Raw genomic sequence first — 24,535 nt, 5'->3', positions numbered from 1 at the left:
GCTGGGGGAGCGGCCCTTCCCGGGCGGGCCCTGAGGGAACAGCGGGCCCTTCCCCCTCCTCCCTCTCCCCCTCCTCCCTCTCCCCCTCCTCCCTCTCCCCCTCCTCCCTCTCCCCCTCCTCCCTCTCCCCCTCCTCCCTCTCCCCCTCCTCCCTCTCCCCCTCCTCCTCCCCCCGGGTCCCAACGGCCGCCGCGGGGCGGGGCCTACAGGAGGGGGCGGGGCTCCCGCCCCTCCTGACGTCCGGCTCAGACAATGGGCGAAACGGCTCTTCAGCACCGGAAGTGAATATCTCGAGTTTCGTCGCACATTCCTCCGCGGCGGAAGTGGAGGCGGCCCCGCCCTCCTCAACCCCCTTTGGCCCCCACGTCCTCCTCCTCCCCCTACCCCATCCCTCCCGCCGCGCCGCAGGGTGTTCTGAAGGGCTGCGGGCGGGGCGGTTCCGCTGCCTGGTCTGCCGCAGGGGAGTCGCCGGGAGCGGTGGACCCGGGAGGTGGCCAGTGCTTCGGCGCTCGGGAGTCGCCTCGCTGGAGGGGTGGCGGCGGGACTACTTTTTGGGTCGGAAGGCAAAAGTACCTTCTGTTTCCGTGGGAGGGATCACAGCGAGCCGCGTAACTTCCGGCGAGCTAGGAGGCGAGCAAGAGGGGCTCGGTGCGGGGGGAGGCCGCCGCTGGGGACGGGACTGCGAACGCGACGCTTGGCAGGAGCCGCCCCCGCCGCCCCTCCCGCTCGGCCGCCGCCGCCGGAGGATGCGCCTCGGCCGCCGGCCCAGCCCCGTCGGCTGCCTCTGAGCTGTCTGTCTGTCCGGCCGGCCGTCCCGCCCCGCTGCTGCCTCCCCCCCACTCCGCCCTGCCCCGCCGCGGCCCCCGGCGCGCTCCCCGCCGTCGGCGTCGCCCTCCCTCCGCCGCCATGTCGGGGGGCGGCGGCGGGTCGCGCTACGCGGCCGAGTTCGTGCCCCCGCCCGAGTGTCCCGTGTTCGAGCCCAGCTGGGAGGAGTTCAGCGACCCGCTCGGCTTCATCGGCCGCATCCGCGGCCTGGCCGAGAAAACCGGCATCTGCAAGATCCGGCCCCCCAAGGTACCGCCTGGCCGGGGCAGGGCGGGGGCCGGGCTGGGCCGGCGGGGCCTCGCCCTGTGCTTCGGGCTCTCCGGGGGCGCCGGCGGGGCTGAGCGGGGCCGGGGTCTCGGGGGGTGTGCAGGGGGACCGGGGAGCCCCTTCCCCCCACTCCGTTGCTTGCCCGGGTCTCGCGTGTCGCTTGCCCTGGGCCTCGGTGTCCGCGCCGGGGTCACCACGGAACCCGTACGTACAGCCTTTGGCCTCAGAGCCGGGTTTTGCAGAGGCTGCTTTGGCGCAGGTGAGAAGCTGTCGGTGCATGGCGGTGTCCGGGACTTCACGCTCATGTTACTTTAAAAAAAAAAACAAACAACAAACAAAACCCCGACAGTCTACTTGTGAAAATTGCGAAGGCGTTGTAGGCGAAATCAGGCGTTTGCTCCGGGAGCGGGAGGAGGGACGGTAGTTCTTTTTTAATGGGTCATTGTTTATAAGCATAATCTTGAAACTGGTGATGGAAGTGCGGCCAGCCTGTTCGTGCAGTGGAATTATGTTTAGGTGTAGCAGTTTGGAAGGTAGAAGCTTAATCTCTCCGATGACTTGATCTTTATTCTATGATGGCTTGCCCTGTGACCTGGTAAACCATTTAGACGAGAACATCAGGCAGTTTGGCAAAAGGTGGTTAGATTGCTTCATAATTAAAACACAAATAAGCTTTAAATACAGTTTAAAATAAGGGATTTGAAAATATTCAGGGAGAGGATAGAAAAAAAAACAAAACCCGAAAAGAAAGCGTGTAACTGAGAACAACTTGGATACCGGGGGTTGCTGATTAGATTTCATGATCCTTCCTCTTGTTCTGACCTGACTGGGTCACTGGAAACTCTTTAGTTGTTTTAATGACATGGTGAAAACTTGACCTCCAAGGGGCTGCCCTTTCTAAAATAAGCAGAACGGCTTAGGCTGAGAGGCCACAAGAAACCGATCCAGATCCTGTTCATTGAGAATAACTAGAACTTTCCTGGCCATTGAACGCGTTTGTATTTCTCCATGATTGCTTAGCTGTTTGTATTGCAGGGTTTTGCAGGATGCATGCGTCAGGTTGATTTGCAACCTGCAATAAGGGCTATATCAGACACTTTATACTAACCTTACTGATTTATTATTCTTTGCCATTATTAGAAGCTGTAAATATTTTACGATTGTGCTTGAGGCCTTTATATGCTGCAGCAGTGCAAATAATAAATATTTAGTGTGGCTTGTCCACCTGGAATGGGGTGTCCTTACTCTGTTGTATTCACTGCCAGGTAGACAATCTACTGTAACTGAAGCTTTCTTAAAAAGTACTAAAAAGCTGAACTATAGTTGTTTTGATGTCATCCCACAGGCTTGAGAGACGGGGCTAGGAGGCTTTAGTGGTTGAACTGACTGCTGACTGTGTTGATAAAGTCATTATTGAAGGCTGCATTTCTGTGTTAAATAGCTGGACTCCTGACTGGTGGTCTTATCTTTATTGAAATAACTGTAGACAAACATGAAAAAAGTTAGACGCATAATAAGGTGCTTTATTTAGTGTTTGTCACTGTTGACAGTGAGAATTTTGCAATATGCAGGATATATGGAACTCTTTAAGAAGTAAATAAATAACCAGTAAGCTACAGGGTATCTCTCATATTTGAAGTTAGTATGAGTTAAAGCATACTGAAATGTTTTGAACCTTACTTTCTTTTATATTTTTAATTCTGTGAGGATCTCTTTCTTCAAACTAAAATATTGTGGGAAGAACATTATTTTGAAAGCACAAGAAAGTAATATAATTGGAAAATATCACCAGTTGTACCGAGAAACTCATTTACTCTTGGGAGCTTATTTACTCAGACATTGTTAGGGTCTTCTGTTTTGTGCATTTTTGAGAAATTTCTTGAAGCAATAAAATGTCTTTCTGTCTCTGTTTAGGACTGGCAGCCTCCATTTGCGTGTGAAGTACAGAGTTTTCGTTTCACTCCACGAATTCAGCGCCTGAATGAACTGGAGGTGAGCTTTTCCACTGTTGATATAATTTTGTGTTTGCACTGAAAGCAATAGGTCTCCTTGCTTGAGATTTGCATCTTGGCAGGTTTCTGGATGGGGGAGACTTCAGAAACCCATAGACCACATCAGTGTTTATACTTGGCAGTGATGGAGTTCATATAAAATAACTCTCCATGGCTTTGGGAAAAGTCTGGTTTTTATTTTATTACCCAAAATAACCACAAGAGTTTTTCACATTCAACTGGAAATGTCTAAAATGAATGCCAAGTACCATGTTGTGTAGTAAGAGCAGCCAGTGTCTAGCCTTCAGTGCTCCGCAGGCAGTGAATTTTTTTCTTAAAATATTTACTGCTGTTCTGAAGCTCCTGGTTATCTTATACTGTCTTGATAATTAAAATGAACTGGTTTTTTATAGGTTTGTTATAGTTGGTTGATTTTATGATTCAGAAATGTCTGAGAGCTTTCCTGAAAGCAGCATGAGTCCCATTCTGTCCTGGTTTTTCTTTTTCTCTACAACATTTCTCAAAGCCTTGCTCTGTTCATACACCAAACCATCATGTATCATTTGCCTTGTAAATGGGTCTCCTTATGGAATGTGGTTTGAGTACTCCAAAAATACTCAAGGGAGGAGGCCCTTGTGCATGGTTAAGGCATATATAAAAACTGTTTAATTCCCCCCTCCCGCCCCAGTCTATATTTTAATAATTGCTCTTGTGTTTCTCCCTGGAGTGCTGATTTTTCATAAGTAAAAGTTTTGGTTTCAGACCAAGAAATTGTTAGGTAGGAGTTTGGTTTATAGGATTTTAAATGCAGAGAGGAAAGGATATACAATTTTCTGTTTGTAAAGATCTTTCTTTTTATCAGTATTTCTATTTCTTAGTCATGTAAAATAAACCCCAGAAATATCTCACTTGCAAAGTTGTACTTTGAAAATATAAACACTATAAAAACTTGTCATTTTTTTTCTCAGGACTGTAGGGTATTGTCATGCTTGTTTTGGGACATACATGTTTGTCTTCCTTTATCGATTGCAGGCAATGACGAGAGTGAAGCTGGACTTCTTGGATCAGTTAGCAAAATTTTGGGAACTCCAAGGATCCAATTTAAAAATCCCTGTGGTGGAGAGAAAAATACTGGATCTCTATGCTCTGAGCAAGGTGAGCGAGCAAGCAATTGTAGGCCTCGGTCAGACAGACGTCGTTTTTTTTATTCAAGCTCAAGAAGCAAAGCAACAGGGAGGGCTTATTTTACAGCATTAATCTCATTAATACAGAGGCTAAATGATAGAGTGGAAAAAATATAGAGTGTTTTTAAATTGGGTGTTTATGGCAGACATGGCAAGCACAGTTAAATCAGTTGCCTTTTGTTGGATTCTATACAGCGTGCGTTTCTTACCTTCTTTGCATCTTGAACGTCCTGATATCGTCTGGCCACTTGCTTTTTAGTTCTTTTTTACTATGGTAGAGCTGTGGGAGTTTGAGGTGGTTTTTGAGAAGGCAGCAGTATACTTGCGTGCAGTTCAGCTCCTGACCTAGCAATTCGGTAATGAATTGTTGTTGTAATTGCTCTCTCCTCTCTCCCAATAGAGGTTTTCAACATGAACAAGCATCTTTGAGAGTTTATAATGTCAACTTCTGGAATAATTATTTTAATTAAAGTTCAAACAGGCTAGGCTTAAGGCTGGCCGCAAATTTATACTGGTATAGTTGTGTTTGGTGTGGCTTTTTTCAAAGTTTGCACACAAATAAATTCTCTGTTGGAATATGCTTTTGCATTGGTAAAATATATACTGTTATAAACTTACCTGCTAAGGATGGATTGTTAATGTAAACAGGAAGATTTCGTCTTGCAAGGTAAGGAATTAAGATATAGTAGAGGTAAGGAAATACAGTAAGGTAGTTCTAGTGCTTCTAGGTTAGTGCATCAGTTTCCATTCCCCATCAAGGTTTCTTTCTCTTACGTGAGTAAAAATGTGAAGATCTGAATAGATTTTATTCTTACGAAAAGAAGTCATAGTCTTTTGGACTGTCTGGAATTGCTGATAAAATGCAGAGAAAAGGTGAAAAAATGTTCACTGCTTTTGTTTTCTTTTTTGTTTTCATGTCTGGTGGCTTGCTGGGTTATGCAGAATATCATAGTGGTACTAGGAAATATCTGGGTCGCTGTTATGAGCTGGAACATTTCTGTTGACTGCAGATATGCATTTCTAAGGTTACTTAGTGGCTTCTCTAGCCATTGTTCACATACAGATAATTTTAGAAATTAATTTTTCACGGACATTTTGAAGATAAGTTGAAATTTAGGAAGAGTTTCTTTTTAAAATGGCTTTTCTGGTATTTTGCTGTAAATGAGGAAAAATAATGATCAATAATTTCATCATTATATTGAAGTGTAGCTATCTCTGATTATAGCAGGAACCAGAATTAACTGATTTATTTGTCACTGTCACAATTAGACTTTTGAATTTACCTCTGCCTCAAAAGTAAATCATGCGTTTCATTCCAGTAACAAAATGTTTTTGCACTGAGGTTTCTAACAGTCTGTGAAACATAAAGCATGAAATTTGGTCCTCGTGTGAAAAAACATAATGCAAAACTACACTGTTGTAGAAATTATTTGTTTTACAGTAACATAAATGAAATTAAAATCCATTTGGATTTTAAGCTACTTGGCAGTGAAACTCTAAAGGGAATGGAGGCAGTGGAAATGTGGCCAGAGTTTCTGAGGAAGCAACTCATGCTGTTATGATCACTGCTTGGAGGCAAATGTCTGTCATTTTTCGTTCCACATGTGTATTGGTTACATGTAAGCAGTGCTAGTTCTGTATTTGAATTACTGGACTCAAACCAGTTGAAGTCAGGTGTAAAAACTGTACTGAGTTAATTGGAAGGTAAATTCAGTTTCTCCTCTTTTTACAGTAGTCTCTCTCCCATTCAGGGTTTTGTAAGAGTTTCTGTAACTCTGAAGTTTTGGGCCTCAGCACTCCCTTCTGCCTGGGGTCTGTTTGAATGGGCTTCACTTCTGGCCAGACTTGTGTTTTCCATCAGAGCACAAGTCTGGTGAGAGTTAACTTCTCGGTTTGTTCTGACGGTGGGGTTTGTATTCTTTCCAACACGTCATAAATCTTAACTGTCTAGGACAGTACGCAATTTATATTTTCTAGGAAAATTGTCATGTTAAATGTATTAAGTAATGAGGATAAGTAAGTACTTAGTTATTAAAGTACTAGTCCTTCAGGAAACAAAATGTAAAATCAGGATTCTGTTGGTTTTTAATAGAACCTTTTAACATTTGGTTGGTTTAATTGATTCTTGGCTTATGCAAGGTGGTGAGAGCAGCTTAAAACCCTCAACTTTTTTTATTTATGTGTTTCAGATTGTTGCCAGCAAAGGAGGCTTTGAAGTAGTCACTAAAGAGAAGAAGTGGTCTAAAGTGGCAAGTCGGCTTGGCTACCTGCCAGGAAAAGGCACAGGGTCGTTACTCAAGTCTCATTATGAACGGATCTTATATCCCTATGAGCTCTTCCAGTCTGGGGTCAGCCTTATGGTGAGATGCTTGTCTTTCATGATATGAAGAGGGGACCCAAACTGCATGTAGAATGCTACTTGTTACTGCATACAAAACTAGGACTTAGGGTCTAAGCTTTTAGAAGCTTTAGCTATGTAAACAAACCTAGAGCCACCCTCATACTTATCTGCAACAGAATAGTGCTAGAAGTTGTTATGTGACCGTGTGTAGCTCTTTTCCAATAGCCATTTCTATACAGCACTGAGGCCAACCCTACTGGGAAGGAAAATAGGGCAAAAAAATGATATGGTTAATTGGAAAGATGTCTTTCTCTCTTGATAAGCTGGCAATTGAGATTCAGTTTCTGTATTTGAAGGGTGCGTGGATTAATTGGCCTCTTGTTTAAATGGCATGTGAAATGCTGTGTGATTTCACTCATCCTGTTCCTTAGCAAACAGCATGATTCACAGACTGTGGAATGATCAGCATTGCCTGATCAGTCAACCTGGTGTTCTGTGCTCTGATCCTCTAGGGCATCCAAAAGCCAAACTTGGACCTTAAGGAAAAAGTGGAGGCTGAGGACCTCAGCTCAGATGCCCAGGCTTCCCCAAAGCAGGCTTCAAGAATGAATGTTGTGCTGAAGAGAACCAGGCGTGTCAAATCCCAGGTACTCCTGTTAACTGGTTCTTATGGACAGAGAACTCTTATTCCTTCCACCAGCGCAGCAGTGTTTCCAGTGTGGCAGCCTCTGCCTGGCTGTGGGAGCCTGCTGAAAAGCACCACCAGGAAACAGTCTTCATGTAAATAAAATCCAGAGAGGGATGTGGTTCTGAGGGCTGATTTGCTTTTATTAGATGCTCTGTTTATCTAAAAAAATTTAAAAGCTGCTTTTTGTTTATTGATAAGTGTACCTTGGTGGTGAATATACCTGTGAAAACTAAACAGATAAAAAGCCATTTGTGAAATGATGTTGATGCTTCTGCTTGTGCAATGTTCAAAAAATTTTTTTAAAACTTTTTAAAATATGCTGTTTAGTTATACAAGTACAAATAGATGTCAAAGCCTTTATTAACTGTGGAAATGTCACTTGGGACTAATCGTGTCAAGCTGGACAGACTGTTTTTGTGAAGAAATGAGACGGATACAAGGGCAGATGCTCAGTGATGTCTGGAACTATATAGGATTTCCAGTTTTTCTGCAGAAAGCAGTTTATTTTTTCCTGGATTAGTGGTGTTATAGGAAGATCTGACATTCTACTAGGTGATATTAAATCCTGGGAGTACCCGACAGTAAATCTGAATTCAAACTGAATCACCACCATTTTAAATGCTATACCATTAGAAATAATCCTGGAGACTTGTCCTGATGGCTCCATTGCTTTTGTTGCACTATTTAAAGCAGGCCTTCACCTTTTGACAAATGTTTCTATTGCAGGCGTCATCTGAAGGCTCTTCACAGCAGGTCTAGTGGCTCCCTGCTGGCCAGTCAGCAGAACATGGGACAAAGCTGGTTTTATATGCAACAAACTTGCTACTTGCTTGATGCCATTCTAGACTTATTTAAGCACCACAGAGGTTTTCCAAATGCTCAAGTTTAAGAAACTGCTTTTCTTCAAATCCATCTTTCTTGTCGCTGATGTCATGATTGATTTAGACTAAATTCTTTTTTTCAGTCTGCTTTCTCAGCTTACTGAGGCTGATGTTATTTATCTTAGCCATATAACAATGCATCTCACAAGCAGTCCCAGGCTGTGATCTTACCATGTCTCTCAAATCATGTGTTGTTAGTGACCTATCCAGAAAAACTGAGAATGCTGCAGGAACTGCAGCACTCATTCATTATGTGGAATTCTGCTTTGGATTTGATCGAATCTTGTGGGCTAATGCCAGTATGCCCTTTTTCTCATACATGGTATGAAGTGTTATTAAGATCCTGTGGGATCTCTTTTCCTGCTGATTTCAGTAGAGTAACGGTACTTCTCATTTCTCCGTGTTTGGAAAAAAATGATTCTGTGGTTTTCCTGGCACAGTATATCTGCTTCATTTCATTTAAAGGGGCTGCATTTCAGAAATGAGAGAGAGAATTTTACTTGGATCATCTGCAAAAATTTAAATATACGTATATTTAAATACCTTTTATTAGCCCTGTAGCCACGTTATCTTTTAAGCATTCCAGTTATTAAAATGGCTGAAATGAGTTCTTTAATACAAGAAAAACTCAACCTACTCGCATAGCCAGGAGAAGTATTTCTCGGCTGTGTTGGAAGCTGTGTATAACTCTCTTAAGTCAACTCTGGAACTGTATCTAGAAACAGATTTGTCTGCAGTAGTGCCAAATGGTAGAAGTGTAAATATCTGGGAAATGCTGAGGAACTGTTCCACATTTCAGTGCACCTCCTTATTATAGGCTGGACTCTGTTTATTGTTTGAAGTGCATACCTGGAATTGTACCAGAGATTGACTAGTCATTCTTCAGAGAACAGGTAATATGCAAGTAATGTGAAAAACAATAAATGTCATTCTGCCCTAGCTGAAACATCTGAATGATTTGTGTGCAGTGTGCCAAGCAGTCCAGTGCCTGGGTAGTGAGCATGGATAACTACACTGACCTCTGTGTCTGAGTAGATTTTTTCCAAGTGCTAAAAGTACTTTCCAAAAATGCTTTGCATCTTCTTCTCGTAGATAACTTACCTAAGAATGGGTGATGAATCAGCCTAAAGATAGTAATCAGAAATTACTGAAATAAACAAAGATCCTCAGCAGTAGAAGGGGTTGGCACACTTCTGAAAAGCAAGTTTTTTGAGTTTTTAGAGAAAGTGAAAAAGAAAATAGGGAATGAGAATTCTCGTTTGTGAAAGATGGGCTGGGAATCTTTGGATACTACAGTCAAATGTAAGTTGAATATGTTGTCTCTGAATAGGAAGAAGATAATTTGGTGATGAGAGATTCTGCTAAAAAAGAAACTTAATCTTTCATTCTCTCCGCATTCTCTGAAGAAAGCTCTGACAAATAAAAAACAGAAGGGCAACTGAATTACTAAAGGCTTGTGAAGAAAATGGCAACAAAAAGTAGACTGAATTCAGATTAGGAAGAGAGAATATCCTTAAGAAAAGGTTAAATTTAGGAGAATACTTCATTCTTAGAAAATAGTATCTCTTCATAGATGATCTGCCAAGGTGTATTTTAACTGGCAAGGGACTTGTCTAATGAGGTTACATCATGATGATTTCTGGTAGAAAAATGTAGTACTGGAACAAAAAGATAATGAAGTGATGTCTTTTCAAAGGACATTAACTTAAGGTCCAGAGAATTTTCTGGAAAACGAAAACCAATTTTAAGTACTATATCTACTTTCAGGTTTTTTTTCCAAATTCAGTTGATTGCAGAATAACAGAATTAATAAAATAAGCTTCCTTTTTTTTTTAAATTTGAAAGCTTTCCTTCCATGGGAGAATCATTGCATGAAACAAAAGAACTCTGGGAGATGTTGACAAATGCCCAACACACGTACATATTTTGATTCTTGGTTGTAACTATTCTGGTCTTGTGCACTGGGGGGCTGGGGTGGGGATGCAAATGTTTCCAAGCTGATGAGGGTAGGACAACAGAGGAAGGTAGTGTGTGAATCCAGTGTAACTGGGTCATGTTGTTAGGATTCACCCATATACAAGAAAAGCCTTTGGGTTGTACTTTCAGTTGAGAAGGTAAAAGGAACAAAATTATGTCTTCATACTTCAGGAAAAAGAGGAGCTGAGAATAGAATCACAGTTTAATCAAGTTCATTTCACTTATATGGAAAAAAAATACAACGCAAAACTGTGGAGTTTTGTGGTGTTAGCAATGAGAAAACGGCAGGAAATGCAAGATTTCCGCTTCCATGTGCTCACAGTTTTGAGTTTGGGGGTTTTATAGAGTCTTAAAGGGCACCAGAGAAAGACTACTCATTGAGGCTTCCGAATGGTTTTGGTATTCACACCTTAAACTATCAATATCCTGGCAGTGTTTGTAGGTTATATAGGAATCTGATTTCTAAAAAAAAAAACAAACAACAAAAAAACAAAACACCAAAAAAACCCCACATTTCACCTTCAATATGCAAACTGTTCTTTTTGAAGACTGTAGCTTTTTCCACCTGAGCATGAATGGATTGCATCCACTTAGGTTTAGTGGAATCCAAGTAAATGTGGGTGATGCAGTTAAAATACATTTAGGCAATGCATTTTTAAACAAAGCTGTAAAACTGAAGAGAGGTTGCTGCGTGTTAATGGTTTACTTGTAATAAATACCTGAAAAATAATTTTACTATTGTATCATTGAGAAAATTGTCTTAGGTCACAGTAGCAGGAGATAGAAGTTGTGGAGATAGTTCATAAGTGTTGCTAAAATGATGGGAAATTGTACCATGCTGAGAAATGTCACCTGGGTTGATTCTGTCAAGTTCTATTAGCTGAAAGAGTAGATGAGCTGTTAATGAATTTCAAATGGGAACTGAGGGTCTATGAAGTCTTCGGGTGGTAGGCTTTCCTGTACAGCAAAAAAGTCAACGTTTCCATATGACTTGTTAGCCAAAAAGTGAAGAATTCATGAGAAAAATTTGCCTGTTAGCATGTGATTGCAGAGTGGAGTTACAAAGTTGGTAACATATATCTAAAGTGAAAATAATTTAATAGAAACATAGAATTAACAAAGATGGAGAATTAGGATATCAGCAATAATCAGTTTGGAAAGATGCCGATTAGCGCATTGCATATGGGGGGACATATTGCGGTTAGTGGGGACAAGGACTCTAAATATCACTAAAAATTCCATAGAGTAATAAAGCCTAGGAAATGATATCTCTTTTAATGTGTTCTAGAAGCAAGAGAAACAACTGATTTAGGCTGAATAAATAGAAATTACCTTCCTTCTTTTAGCTTTATTGCAAGTGCATTTGAACTTCGGGTTTTTTTTGTTTATTGGTTAAAAACTGAATATGTGTCACCCCAAGGGAGCTTATTTCGTGCATGATATATCAGGCCATAACTCTGTGGAAAATAATAGATAAAGCGTTACCAGTAAGCTACTTGAAGATAACCTTGTTGGAATTAGATTTGCTGAGATCTTTTAAGACGGGTGAATTTCAGGAGGAAGATTGCAAATCATGAGAATTTAGTGGCCTTCTAGATCAGCTTAGAAAAGGTTTTCAAAGTGTAAGGAGGCAACATAAAGAAGAATACCAAGGTGATTGGGTTGCAGACAAAACAGAATAGGGAGGTTCTTTTTGTTGTTAGGTTAGTGGCAGCGATGTGGGAGAATGAGGTAGGTCAGTAATGGGAAAGAGAGAGAAGCTCAGTCGAATAGAATGCTTCAGGGAACAACGCTGGCAGGGGCATGGGGTTGTCACCTAATGGGTCTTTTAATCTCTGATTTTTGAGGTCACAAGGGCAGCGTGAGTAGCTGGGATCTCGGAGTTGTACTCATAACGGTTCAACACAGATAAACCCAGAAGCAGCCAAGTTAAGGAAATAGGTTGGAACTCATTAGTGTCATGTGTATGTGTCTGCTCAAGGAAACAGATAAAGTTCTCCTGAAACAGTGCATGTGTTAACATCCAAGCAGTTGACTGAATCATGGTGATCTTGAAAAATGCTGCTGTGGCATTCCATTTATTTTTTGCTAAATGTCTAACCTGCTTCTCTTTCTTACTGTATAGGTGACCCTGTAGTTTATCTGTAATACTGAATGGGAAATAATTTGGGAAGTTGGGACAAAAATGGTGGGGCTTATTCCATTTGCATTTTTTCATTGGCTTTAGGAACAGAACATTGTGTCTTTTCATGCCTCTGTTTCCTTTCTTTTGATGAGCAGATGTTGTGGGAGAGCGGAATATAAACAAATTATGAAGAGACCTGGAGGGCAAACATTGACGGTCTGTGCTGATGTGGTATTGTTTTTATTTTTAGGCGGAGGCAGGAGAAATGAGTAGAAATACTGAACTGAAGAAGCTCCAGATCTTTGGAGCTGGACCCAAGATGATGGGACTGGCACTGGGAGCAAAGGATAAAGAGGGTAATTAAATCTTGGGCTCATTGCTTTGTAAAGTAACGAGGCTGTCAAATCTTTCTGTGTGTCTCTGGAGACAACATTAAGAAATAAGCAATCATTATAACTGGAAGAAGGAAGTTAAGTATTCTCGGGTTTCTTTCATGAGAGATTTACAGCATGCTTCATGTAACTTGGCATAGTTTCAGTGCTTTATGTATTATATAGTAACAATAACAATTAAGCAGCTGTTGCATGAACTGAGTGACTGGAAGGGAGAACAGGATTTCACAATACTGAAACTGTTCCTACTAGCTAAGTGCACGAATTATGAGTGTAATTCATTCAGTTTCGTGAGGCAATTGGGATCACCTGTGAGGATAAGCAAAATATATTTTCCTAATCCTGTTTATTTTAGATTGGCCAGGTATAATGAGGCATTCTTGCTTTCTTTGGACTGTCAGGTATTTTCCGATATGAAAGGCAGGGTACCAGGCTAGACATCTGTGTTGTTTTTGCAAGTTAAGTCTATCTTGATGTGATTTTAATAACATTTAACTTTATTTTACCTCAAGATGAGGTGACACGAAGACGCAAGGGAACGAGATCAGAAGCATTTGGAATGCAGATGAGGCAACGCAAAGGAACTCTTTCAGTCAACTTTGTAAGTTTGATTCCTCTACTGTGATTTCTGCAAATAAGAAATTAATTGATTTTACTAAGATTTTTTTGTTTCTAAAACACACACCCCACCCCCACAAACAGATGAATGGATGGACACTGCAGCAGATGATACTCTTACAGGAAGAATGAACAGTGTTTTGAAAAATAATCTATGCTCTAGATTTCTGTTTTAATCTTTCGAACAGGAAGAATGTTGCAACATCAAGGTACTTGCTGATCATGGGTTTGAGGGCTTGCTTTGCCGCACACTTCTTACATGCCTTCAGTAGCTCGCTTTCTATTTGAGCTCCCCTTTGTAGGACAATTATAATACTTTTCCTTAAAAGATATTTTGAAGCACTCCAGTACTTCAGGATTTTGTTTCTTAGGAATTCTAACTTTCATGTCTTTCCTGTTTTGAGTTTAAACTAGTCATTATCCAAGTCCTTGCAAGAGAAATCCTTAAGAGGAAAAACTGAAATGTTTAGCGCTCCGATGTTTGGCCATGGAAAAGCAGTATACAGTTGTTCTTAATGTCTTTCATAGCACATGACTCTTTAAAAGTAAAGTGTCTTTATTTAATGTCTTTTCATGTCTTAAGAATTAGACTCTTCGCTAATAATTGAACTGTTCTTCTTAGCCTGAGAACACTTAGAAGAGTTTATTTGAAATTTCAACTGCAGAAGGCCAAGGCAAACAAAAGTCTCTAGTAATCATAGTTTTATATATGGAAATGGTTCCTGGGGAAAAAAAAAGTGGGAGAAATTGGATATTTAAAAAACAGATCATTGTGCTATTACAGCTAAATTAGAAATTGTGTGACTTAATTTTTTTAAATTGTACTACTACTTCTGAGTGTATCCTGTTCCTAGGCTGTGTAAGTGTTCCGACTGTTCTGTTTAAGTAGGCTTTAATTTAAAAATATCTTGTCTGGTCTGTTTCTTTGCAGAAAACTGTTTACTCTTTCCATTTATTTGTATTTATAAGAGAAAATTAAAATACTGTAGCAGCAGAACTGCTATTTTGGAACTCTATTACTGTAACTGTAATCTTGTGAAATTCTGTGACTTAATACAGTTTGGTTCTACCCTTTTTTTATACTTGCATGAGAGGTCTTCAAGGAAAGCAGTCTTTGAAGTGCACAGGTGATACATTAGCCTTATATAACTTTTGTCTGAAAAATACTGTGCTGCAGTTTTGTTTATAATTCTCCCTCATTCATTTATCTTTCTGTGAAATGCTAACTTGAAATAAAATACACCTTTTTCTTTTTATCGCCTCCCCCTGATAAATATATATCATCATAGTCTTACCGTGTTTTGTTACACAGCTGGGAGATTTATTTGTGGTTACTGTGTAATCGCAGATCTGCATATTGTGAATATGTATGTCAGTGCAGTCTTTGTATTTGACAAATTATCACTTGTAAAAATAATGTAACGTAATAATGTAACCTAAATTTGAAGAGAAGAAGGTATTATCAGTGATAGGTAACTAGTGAGTATCATAGAATAACTCCTCTTCCAATTGTCATTTTAATTTTTAGTTTTGGGAAGAGAACCTGGAAATGTTTGCTGAGGTACCCTTCCTCCCTTTTATATACTTGCAATAAAAGCAACTAGTTTGGTGTTTTAGACAGACATGCTATTCCATGAGGGTGAGTGCATAGATTTTCTTTTTTTAAAAAGGGAAAATTATATGCCTCTTAATAGAACTGCATTATTTTTTAAAACTGTTTTTTAAGAAACCTGAGCAGTCTTCTTAAGAAGTATATTATTGGATAGCTAGGAAGCTACACCTAGCTACTTAACTAGGCTGGTGTAACTAAGACAGGGCTGACATCAAGTATTTAACACAACTGCGTGAATCCAATCAGCTGAAAAGCACACGTTTTTGTGACATCTTGATGAAAATAATAGACCCCGAAAAAAAAACCCCATTACTTCTGGTGTTATTTTGAGCTGCATGAAGGAGGCATAGTGGTGTTGTGTTGCCAGCTGGACTGGATCTTGGAGGTCTTTTCCGACCTTAATGATTCTATGGTTCTGTGATTCTAAATATGCATAGCCTGAGTTGCCCAGTGACTGACAGGAGTAGTAGCAGAATTTGGAGCAAGTGTTATTAATGAAGTTCATGTTGTTATTAAAAATTTATACAAAAGATAATTTTTTAGCTGTGACAAAGTAATTTATTTAGATTATGTTACAGATCTTCGGTAGTATATTAAATGTTTATATTAAATTAAAAGTCCTTTGGACAATACAGGAGGCAACAGCAAAGAAAATTTGAAACCTGTTGATACGGTTTTCTCTTTCGTCCCTGAGAATATCTGCCAGTCAGTGGTGTTCTTGTTGAGAGATTACCTTGGACAGACACCTGCGAAAATTGTTTATTCTATTGGGTTTAATACTTCTCTGTTAACATTTGGAGTTTCTATCTTTTATTTTGGAGAAAATGAGAGAGAAGTTGGTACCTTTACATTTTCTTTCCCTTCCCCTTGGATTTTTAGATTGAAATCTGTAGGTTTGTGCATTTTGTTAACTCTTCTTTTCCATTGCAAAGATAATCGCTGTACTGTAGGAAGTGATGGCAAGTATGTTTCTGAAACAGTTTTTGGAAATATTCCTCAGCCACATGCTCTCTGTAGGGATTTAATTTGAGTTGTTTTCCATGAGAGAGGCCCAAAGGGAGGGAGAGCGTGAAGTTCTAAAAACTATAACCTACTCTTATCTTAGAATAATGTAAATGAGATGCTACTTTGAGTTATACAGAAGACATTTTTTCCAACTGAACTGGTTGGTTATTCTGCAGCACCCAAAGTCTCTGACTCCCACATATTACTGCTTTGGGAAATTGAAGCGTAACCATTCATTATCAATGCTTCTCAAAAACCAGACTGCATTGATGTTCATATATTGGACTTTAGGATTACATCATTTGTTCCTTAGTTTAAGGAAGGCAGGTTCTGGATGAGGAAACTTTTTGTAACTACTTTTTTTTTTCCTGTTTTTTCTTTTTTTTTTCTCCACAGGTTGATCTCTATGTTTGCTTATTCTGTGGCAGAGGAAATAATGAGGACAAACTGCTGCTGTGTGATGGATGTGATGATAGCTATCACACTTTTTGCTTAATTCCACCTTTACCTGATGTACCCAAAGGTGACTGGAGGTGTCCGAAGTGTGTTGCTGAGGTACAGTTCAAAAACGACTCAAGCTTTGTATGTATACTTGTGTTCCTGGAAAGACCAGAAGAAGAGCAGTTCAGCTCAATGCCATTCCATCTGGGTAGAAGCCATAGTTTTGTTTGGAATATTGTTGAGATGAGCTGTGAATCTCTAGCTGTTCTTTTTGATAAGCGATAAGGAGAGATAAGTGTTCCTTCTAGAGCTTGTGCATAACCATTGTTTATTATACAGCCATGTGACAGGTAAAACTTTGGTCTTTGTATGCTAAGAGCTGAAACTAAGCTGGTAGTGGGAAATTAGGGTGAAAAGTAGGGTTGTGATAGGTGTTTCAGCACAATGAGACGTTTTGTAAACTGTAAAGTAATCAAAGTAGGCGATTGAGGCATAACAGGGAGTTTTGATTATTGGAAAGTCATTATGGCACTGTTCAGAATAGCTTGTAGCAGAAAGTGAATGAACTAATTTAAAAATTTGTAGCTATTTTAGATTTGGTTTAGACTAAAAAAGGAACTGTTGAGGCTCTGAAAATGGAAGCCAGTTGAATTTCATTGTTCAAAAAAGAAGAGCTACCAAGTTCCAAGAGATGGCTGGTTAACAGCCTAAAGGCAGCGAACGCTATTTGATTGTCTTGGTACTTGTCTTAAGAAAACAAATTTTGCAAGCTCAGGAAATCGGTAGTTGTATGAAACAGAGGAAGAAACCTTGCTGTTTCTAAATCTGTAATTCTGTGACTGACTAACTTTTTAGACTCTGTTTTTCTCCAAAAGGGGCACACACGTGTATATGCCCATTTCCCCCCAGATTCCCCACACCCTTCCCGCTATGGGCTTCTGCTGTTTTCTTTGTGGTGGTGCATGAATAGTTGTGCAGCCACATAATGAGCTGTATCAGCTTGCTGTTCTCTGACCTTTCATCAAGAGAGATTAGATTGTCAGATGAACTCAGGCAAATGCTGTTGTGAGAGAGCTGGAAATTTATAGTTACAGGCAAGGGAAAAGATGCAACTAACCCTTTGGTCTCCTGTTCATGTAGCAGATTAAGCTGCTTGTTTATTGTTCCCTTATGAGTGAGCAATAAAGGAATATTAACAAACCACAGCAATCCAATGTTGTGGTAATTTAGAGAATATAGTAGTAAATACAGTGACTGGAGTGGTTTAAGGATGTGGAAACTCGTAAGAAATTGCAGTACTACTACTACTACTGGGATACATTGTCCCCAAGGGGAGGAAAAAAAACCAAGCGTGTAGGGACAAAATCAGGAAAGTCAAGGTGCCAAATAAATTGTTGCTAGCAAATGCTACAGAAAGTACTTGAACAAAATCTGCAAATACATGAAAGTAAGAGGAAAAAAAGGGAAAAGAAACCGTAGCTGTATTACGTAAAGGAGAGTAAACAAATAACAGCAGAAAGATGTTTGAAATGCTCAGTAGTGCTTTTTGCCTCAGTTTTTACTTTACATGTCATTTGTGCACAGATGTTTAATGTAATGTTAACAGCAGGGTGCTGGAACAGAAGCTAGGAAGAAAACAGGGTAAGGAAGGACTCTTTATATATATATTCAGGTCAGTGCTTGACAGTGTTTACAGATGTTGTAGACTCTCTGTTGCAGGCTCCATTTAAGAACTACTTTGATAAATGTTGGGCATAGTCGAAGGATAGTTCCTCTTGAAGAAAAAGAAACTACTGATCTCTTGAATTCCTTTCCAGTCCTGTTGCTTTATGACCAAACAGCTGGCTATCAGATAGTTTGATGTTGTGTTTGTGTTCAAATATGTCTTGTATAGATAAACGTTGTGTCAGATACAAAGGGGATGAAAAGGACACTGGAAATGGGTGGGAGAGTAGCTGAAATGTGAACTAGTATTTTTTGCACTCCTGGGATGAATGGGGTTAGAACAGTTGAAGACTTTCTGAAGGTTTTCTGTCAGATGGACCATGTCTTTTGTTAGCTATGTTGTATTGTTTTAATTTCCTTTTTCCTCTTACCTTCTCTGTACTTTTACAGCATCAAATCAGTTAATTTGCTGACTTGATAAGACTGACACACTTGCAGGGTTTGTTCCTGTGCAGTTTTTCTGTAGGTGCTTGACTCCAGTGCATCTAAGAAATCTCTTATGGCTGTCTAAGCTTCTTGTTTACTGTCTTACTCTGTGGCTGGCAGCAATAATGATGAAACTTTGGACAGGAAAGCAGAAGTGTGTAGCATTGGGATTTACTGTGTTAGATTAGCTTCTGTACAGTTTTGTTCTGTTTCCGTTGTGGTCAGACTTCCTCAGCTGAGAAAAGCACTCCAAAATGATAGCTTATTGTGTTTGGTAAGGACTCGGATAGACACCATGTTTTTTTGTGAGAAATGTAACTGTGTCAATAATCTGCTGCAGGAAACAATATTCTTATGTTTTGTCTCCTAGGAATGCAACAAACCCCGTGAGGCCTTTGGATTTGAACAGGCAGTCAGGGAATATACCCTTCAGAGCTTTGGTGAAATGGCTGATAACTTCAAGTCTGATTACTTCAACATGCCGGTCCATGTGAGTTTCAACTTTTGTTGTGATTCCTTACAGGGGAAAAAAGAGGTTTCAGCTGATTCTGAATTTTTGCTGAGGCATCTTAGCTTTGTTTAAAGAGGCACCATAAGCTTCAAGCATTTAAACAAATGATTTAGCTTTCTGGCATACGGTCTCATTTCAGCTTCATTTCACCATTTTCCTGTGATGGATAGATAGCTTGATTGCTTGTTAGGGTATACCTTCTTGGCCGTACTGTAGTTAAGTCCTTGCCCTTTTTGATTAATTGAACCAAGTATGTTGTTTTACTTTGGCAAAAGAGTCTTTTTCTTGGCCTTCCTATGGCTTTTGTCTTGGTTTAGTTTGTTCAGGGGATAAATGTTTATTTTCTTCCCTGTTACAGTCTTTTCTTGTAGACAAGTCAACAGACTGAGCCTGTCAGATAATCAGTTTTTGGGTTTGATCTTTTTTTTTTTTCTGCATCTCGGCAGCATTTTTAGAACTGGCATTTCTGCTTTGGCACACTTCCGTGATTCCACTATCCTGTAGACTGCATGCAGCACCTAGCTCCTTCTCACAGGGTTCTTTGGTAATTTATGGGAATTCTTGCTAAAGCTCCTACCTCTTAAGGACTCCAGTTTATGATACAAACTGGGGACACAGAGCAAAGCAAGGAACAAAGCTTATGTTACAAATACACTTCATAAATACATGCATGTAAGTAGGAGTTGTCATGAGCTATATGAAGACTACATTCCTGAACACAATACTTTGTCTGAATTTTTTTACTATTACTCAGAAGTTCTGGTCATTTTCCTCTGAAATAGTTTGGACTTTGCATGCTGTTCATTCTGTTTGCTGTCTGGCTTCTGCTGACTGTCTCCTTCTCCCCTTCTTTTTAGCCATACTCTGGTAACCCCATGTTCTCTTGTGTTCATTCCATCCCTTATGATGTGGCATCTTATTTCTGTTACACTGCTAAGAAATACAGACTAAACTGTATGACTTTGAAGAGATAGAGGGGAGGGAGGGAGTGGCCTTGGCATTTGAAAATTCATGGAGGATTAGTAATGATTTGCTGCCTGAATGGTAACTTTTATGTTGGGTCTTATCTGCACATTCCCTAACATCTTTTGTTTTCAGATGGTTCCCACTGAGCTCGTAGAAAAAGAATTCTGGCGATTGGTGAGCAGCATAGAAGAAGATGTCATTGTGGAATACGGGGCTGATATCTCATCCAAGGACTTCGGAAGTGGCTTCCCAGTGAAGGATGGCCGAAGAAAGCTGATGCCAGAAGAGGAGGTGAGGAGCAGGATATGCAAACTGACCCCATTCTTTGCTCTGCATAAGATACCACATTAAGAATTTAAGTCAGAAATCAGTGTGGATTTTTTTCATGAAGGAATTGCTTATGGCTTTTGTGTGCACTTAACATTCCTTTTGAATAGGGCATTAATCTGATACTTTAGGTTCTTTTACAGAACTGGTTGCTGATGGATAAGCTGCTTCTCATGATTTAAGTCACCTGGTTTGTATCACTTAATCTTAGCAGGCAAAGATGTGCAAGTTGTTTCAGTATGCCTGAGGATAAGGAGACTAAGATTTTTCTTTCTTGTTCTGAACCTTTTTCGTTATAGAGTTAGCTACAGAAACATGATTCTAACCTCCTTAGGAGGTTCATAATAGGTAAACCAAATGAATTTAATTTAGATTGGGTCTCTGTGCATACTGTAAGAAAGAGAAGATATAGATACAACATCCTGTTATAGCAAATTTTATAAAGAACACCTAGTAAGTGTATTACCTATTTTCCATCAGACCTTACTGTAGCATATCAATTTTCTGCCTGCTTATATGTTTAAATTCAGAGGAAATGAGAGTAAAGGTGTGGTTTTACGATTACACAGCTCCAAATCAATTTATACTGCTCACTGAAAGAGGCAATCCTGCTCACTATTGTCTTCTACCCATAACTGCACCTTCCTACCTCTCCTTTTGTTGGCCATGCAGTGTTTGTGTAGCTGCTTAGTGAGTCAGAACTGCGTGTTGATCTATTTGTATGAAAGTAGTAATTTAAAAAAGTATTTTCTAGTCAGATGACTTAAATGATCTGACTCACTGTATTATCTTTATAGTGTCAGAGCAAAGGAAAGAGCTGAGCTGAGGGTGTGACCAGTCTTCTCAGCAACTATGGGATATGCCTAAAATGATTCTGAATCTGCGCTAACAGGTTCTTCTGAGGTGGAAAGTAGGCTAATGTTAAAGCACAGTAGCGAGCTTTTAAGGCAGTCTGTTTGGATTCTCATTTTTATGTAAAAATTCTGTGTATTTGAAAGTAAAGGTGAGATTGCTTAACTGGTGATGCTGTCTTCTTGGAAATGAGTGTTTAGGAATTTCTTCTCTTAAGAAAACTTTCTGAAGTAATATATAAAGAAGATCAAGATAAACTGCAGTGCAGTAAAGGAGGTCTTCAAAAAACTGCAATAATAACGTAAGATTCAGTGTGGTGTTTACAATCTTAAGTTACCCTGTTGTATTGAAGACTTCTATCTTTCGTTCGTCTACTAGCATTGCTGGTATTTTGTTCCACCAGAAAAACATGAAACCTATAAACTTGGAGGTGGGGGTGAATCAAAGCCTAAGTATATAAGCTTTCATGCAAACAAGATGAGCTACGTATGTTGAAATATTAGGACTTGCCGTAAATCTTAGATTAATTGCTGACTAAGGTATTTAAGGTATTATTTCCTAGTTTTGATGCTTCATTGTTGCAGAATATTAACCACTGTCTACTATAGAAATGGATAGGCTGATCTCTTCCTTTGTACTTTACTTTCATGGAGTTGGTGTCCTTATGTTCTTCTGATTTGTTAAAAATTCTTTTTTTTTTTTTGCAGGACTATGCACTTTCTGGTTGGAACTTGAATAACATGCCAATTCTAGAACAATCAGTCCTTGCCCACATCAATGCAGATATCTCTGGCATGAAGGTACCTTGGCTGTATGTAGGGATGTGCTTCTCCTCGTTTTGCTGGCATATTGAAGATCACTGGAGCTATTCCATCAACTACCTGCATTGGTATGGGCTCTTCTTTGTGCATCTACCTTACACAGCCCAGTTGGCTGTTAGTAAATTTGTAGTTCTACTTGAAAATGCCAATGCATGCTGATGACGTTTTTAACCGAAAGGTGAAATGTGATGAGTGGTCCATATTCTTAGCTGAGGCTGATTAAAAGCAAATACAGATGTTGTTTTAAGTATTTTAGTGTTTTTTTCATTAACTGATTAAATATCCTTATGTTGCCAAAAATCCAGTGTCACTGTAAAATCATGCTTTAGAGGCTCACATCTTTTCTAACAAAGCTTTTGGTGTTGAACTGAGTTACAGTTCACTGCTTTATGATTTAAAGTTGGTATGCCCCTATGCTGAAAATGGAGGCTGCTGCCTAGTGGCTTACGCAGGCGTCCGAGCTGACAGTTCAGCAGGAGATCTATGTATATACAGAAATACTGCTATTCAAGAGAAGAGAAATTGAAAAGTAATTCTGATTTCCAGAACAATTCTAGAAGTGTTCTGATGTTCAGCTTTTGTGTTTGAAAAGAAGAATCATGACAGATTAACTATATGCACTGCAGTCTTCCCAGTTCATCAGGTTCAGTCACAGTGGCTGGAGCAGGAAGGAAGGAGGGGGAAGCTGTGGGAAGCACCCCTTCAGAACAGAAAGTTTGTTGTACATCTGGTAAGGGTGAGTTGATAGCCTTTAGACTGTGATTGTGTGTTTCTGGAGAAGCTTATTTACCTGTAAGATCTGATCCACAGTCTCAGGAGGAGGATTAATTTTGTTTTGAGTTCAGTTATTGTCCTCTGCGCGCTATTAACTAGATCAGCATGTGAGGGTTTTGTGTCAGCTGGTGAATTCCAGTAGCTCAGATGCAGTGTAGTAATTTACTGGCGTTTACTAGCTGTAGCCTACCAGCAGGTGTCACTGAAGCCTGTAGGAACCCCCAGAAAATGCTTCACTGTGCCTCATCGAACTTTTGGGGTAGTTGGTGACAAGATTATTAATCAGTTAAATAGTGCTATGTAAATGGTTTTGGATATTTCAGCAGGAGACTGCTTGTTCTTCTTAAAAAAACAAAACTGAAAAATAAAGCTCAGCACTATAGATACTAGATCATTACAGTTTATTTTGGTTCAGGACTGGAACAATATGTTCTCAAGTAATTTTCTGTTTAGTTTTTGTCTTGTTGATCTTGTTCTTCCCTCATACTTAATCCATGTTATTAGGTGTTTTTTTATAAGAGTCCAGTGGACCATGGGTTTTCAGTAATGGTTACAAATATTAGAAGGATTGCTTATATTCCATTGCACTGTCTGGTGTTTTATTCTTTCCACTTCTGCTTAGCTGGTATGTTATTGCATGGGTTTCGGGAATAGGACTACCCCAAGCCTAATTAAGTGAGTAGAGTAGTACTACTTTTCTCTTGGCATCTCTCTGATGGCCAAGGTTCTGTTTGTTAAACTTACTTTCTTCTTCCTAAAAGAAAATAATTGCCCATTTTATCCCTTTAGAGCATGGTAAATGAAATTATCTTCCATGTTAGGCTTGTCATGGCAAATCTGCTGTCAGATATGTTGAGAATCGTGTTGTAGTGTAATGGCTGTTTCAGATTAGAACGATACATCCTGAAGATGACTGTTGTTGATTAAAGATGTTTTCGTGTCTATATGCAAAATATTTGGCTTGTGTGGACAGATTTGAGGTACACTTTGCAGTTGGGTGGCACCTTTACTTTCCCCTTTAATTAATGTGTTTATTACTGTGGTTGTGTTTTGTTAGGGGAGAGCCGAAGACATGGTATGGCGTGCCCTCTCATGCAGCGGAGCAGCTAGAGGATGTGATGAAGGAGTTGGCTCCTGAGCTATTTGAATCCCAGCCTGATCTCCTGCATCAGCTGGTCACTATTATGAACCCCAACGTGCTGATGGAACATGGTGTACCAGTGAGTAGCACATGAGCATTTTTTACATAAGTACTCCTGTGCACTTTTTTCAGTCTGTGCCAGATTTGTGTAATGAAGGTTCGGCATAACTCTGAAGAAGTTTTATAGTGGACATTTAGATATTGAATTCATTGGTTATGGGGTGTTTTTAAAGCTATTTTCTAGAATCTTTTCTAGACTCATCATGAAATTTAAATCATCTTGTATCAGAAGTGTGTGCCAGGCTTCTTACGTAAAATACCTTATAGAACAAATGTACATTGTGTTACACTTAATTTTTAATTTAAAAAAAATAATCCCACCCTGCCATAGCGGCAAGTTTCTGTGAAATGCTTTTGGTATCTTTTGAAGGTGAAATGCTTGTCTTATGCTCAGTAGAAATCTCAGCATTACAGAATGCTTTTTTGACCAAACATCGAGTGCAGACCTTTAAGCAGCAGTCGCTATTATTTGCTTTTGTCTTAGATTAATTGCTTCCCTGGCAAATACCCCAACAAAGCACATCATAAACTGTTTCCAGAAGCTTTTGTACTTTGTGGTGTGATGGATTAAATGATGATAGAGAA

General features: G+C 39.8%; 1 protein-coding gene across 3 annotated transcripts in view; it reads left to right on the top strand.

The window, feature by feature from the left end:
• Positions 1–627: 627 nt before the first annotated feature.
• Positions 628–24,535, top strand: part of KDM5A (lysine demethylase 5A) — a 49,847-nt gene continuing 25,939 nt past the window's right edge. Inside the window, exons 1-12 of one of the 3 annotated variants that reach the window (XM_064458124.1) lie at positions 628–1,074; positions 3,007–3,084; positions 4,116–4,238; positions 6,457–6,627; positions 7,121–7,255; positions 12,530–12,635; positions 13,184–13,272; positions 16,303–16,461; positions 18,869–18,988; positions 20,108–20,266; positions 21,862–22,043; positions 23,807–23,969. In XM_064458124.1, coding sequence (XP_064314194.1) covers positions 907–1,074; positions 3,007–3,084; positions 4,116–4,238; positions 6,457–6,627; positions 7,121–7,255; positions 12,530–12,635; positions 13,184–13,272; positions 16,303–16,461; positions 18,869–18,988; positions 20,108–20,266; positions 21,862–22,043; positions 23,807–23,969 — 1,653 coding nt within the window. In that variant the 5' untranslated portion in view covers positions 628–906. The remainder of the gene's footprint in view (positions 1,075–3,006; positions 3,085–4,115; positions 4,239–6,456; positions 6,628–7,120; positions 7,256–12,529; positions 12,636–13,183; positions 13,273–16,302; positions 16,462–18,868; positions 18,989–20,107; positions 20,267–21,861; positions 22,044–23,806; positions 23,970–24,535) is intronic. The other 2 variants (XM_064458128.1, XM_064458119.1) reach the window with 2 other exon arrangements.

The sequence above is a fragment of the Phalacrocorax carbo genome, chromosome 1 (genome assembly GCF_963921805.1).
Source record: "Phalacrocorax carbo chromosome 1, bPhaCar2.1, whole genome shotgun sequence".
In the NCBI taxonomy this organism is placed as follows: Eukaryota; Metazoa; Chordata; class Aves; order Suliformes; family Phalacrocoracidae; genus Phalacrocorax; species Phalacrocorax carbo.
The sequence above is the reverse complement of the archived record's forward strand: the minus strand, read 5'-3'. Positions and strand labels throughout refer to the sequence as shown.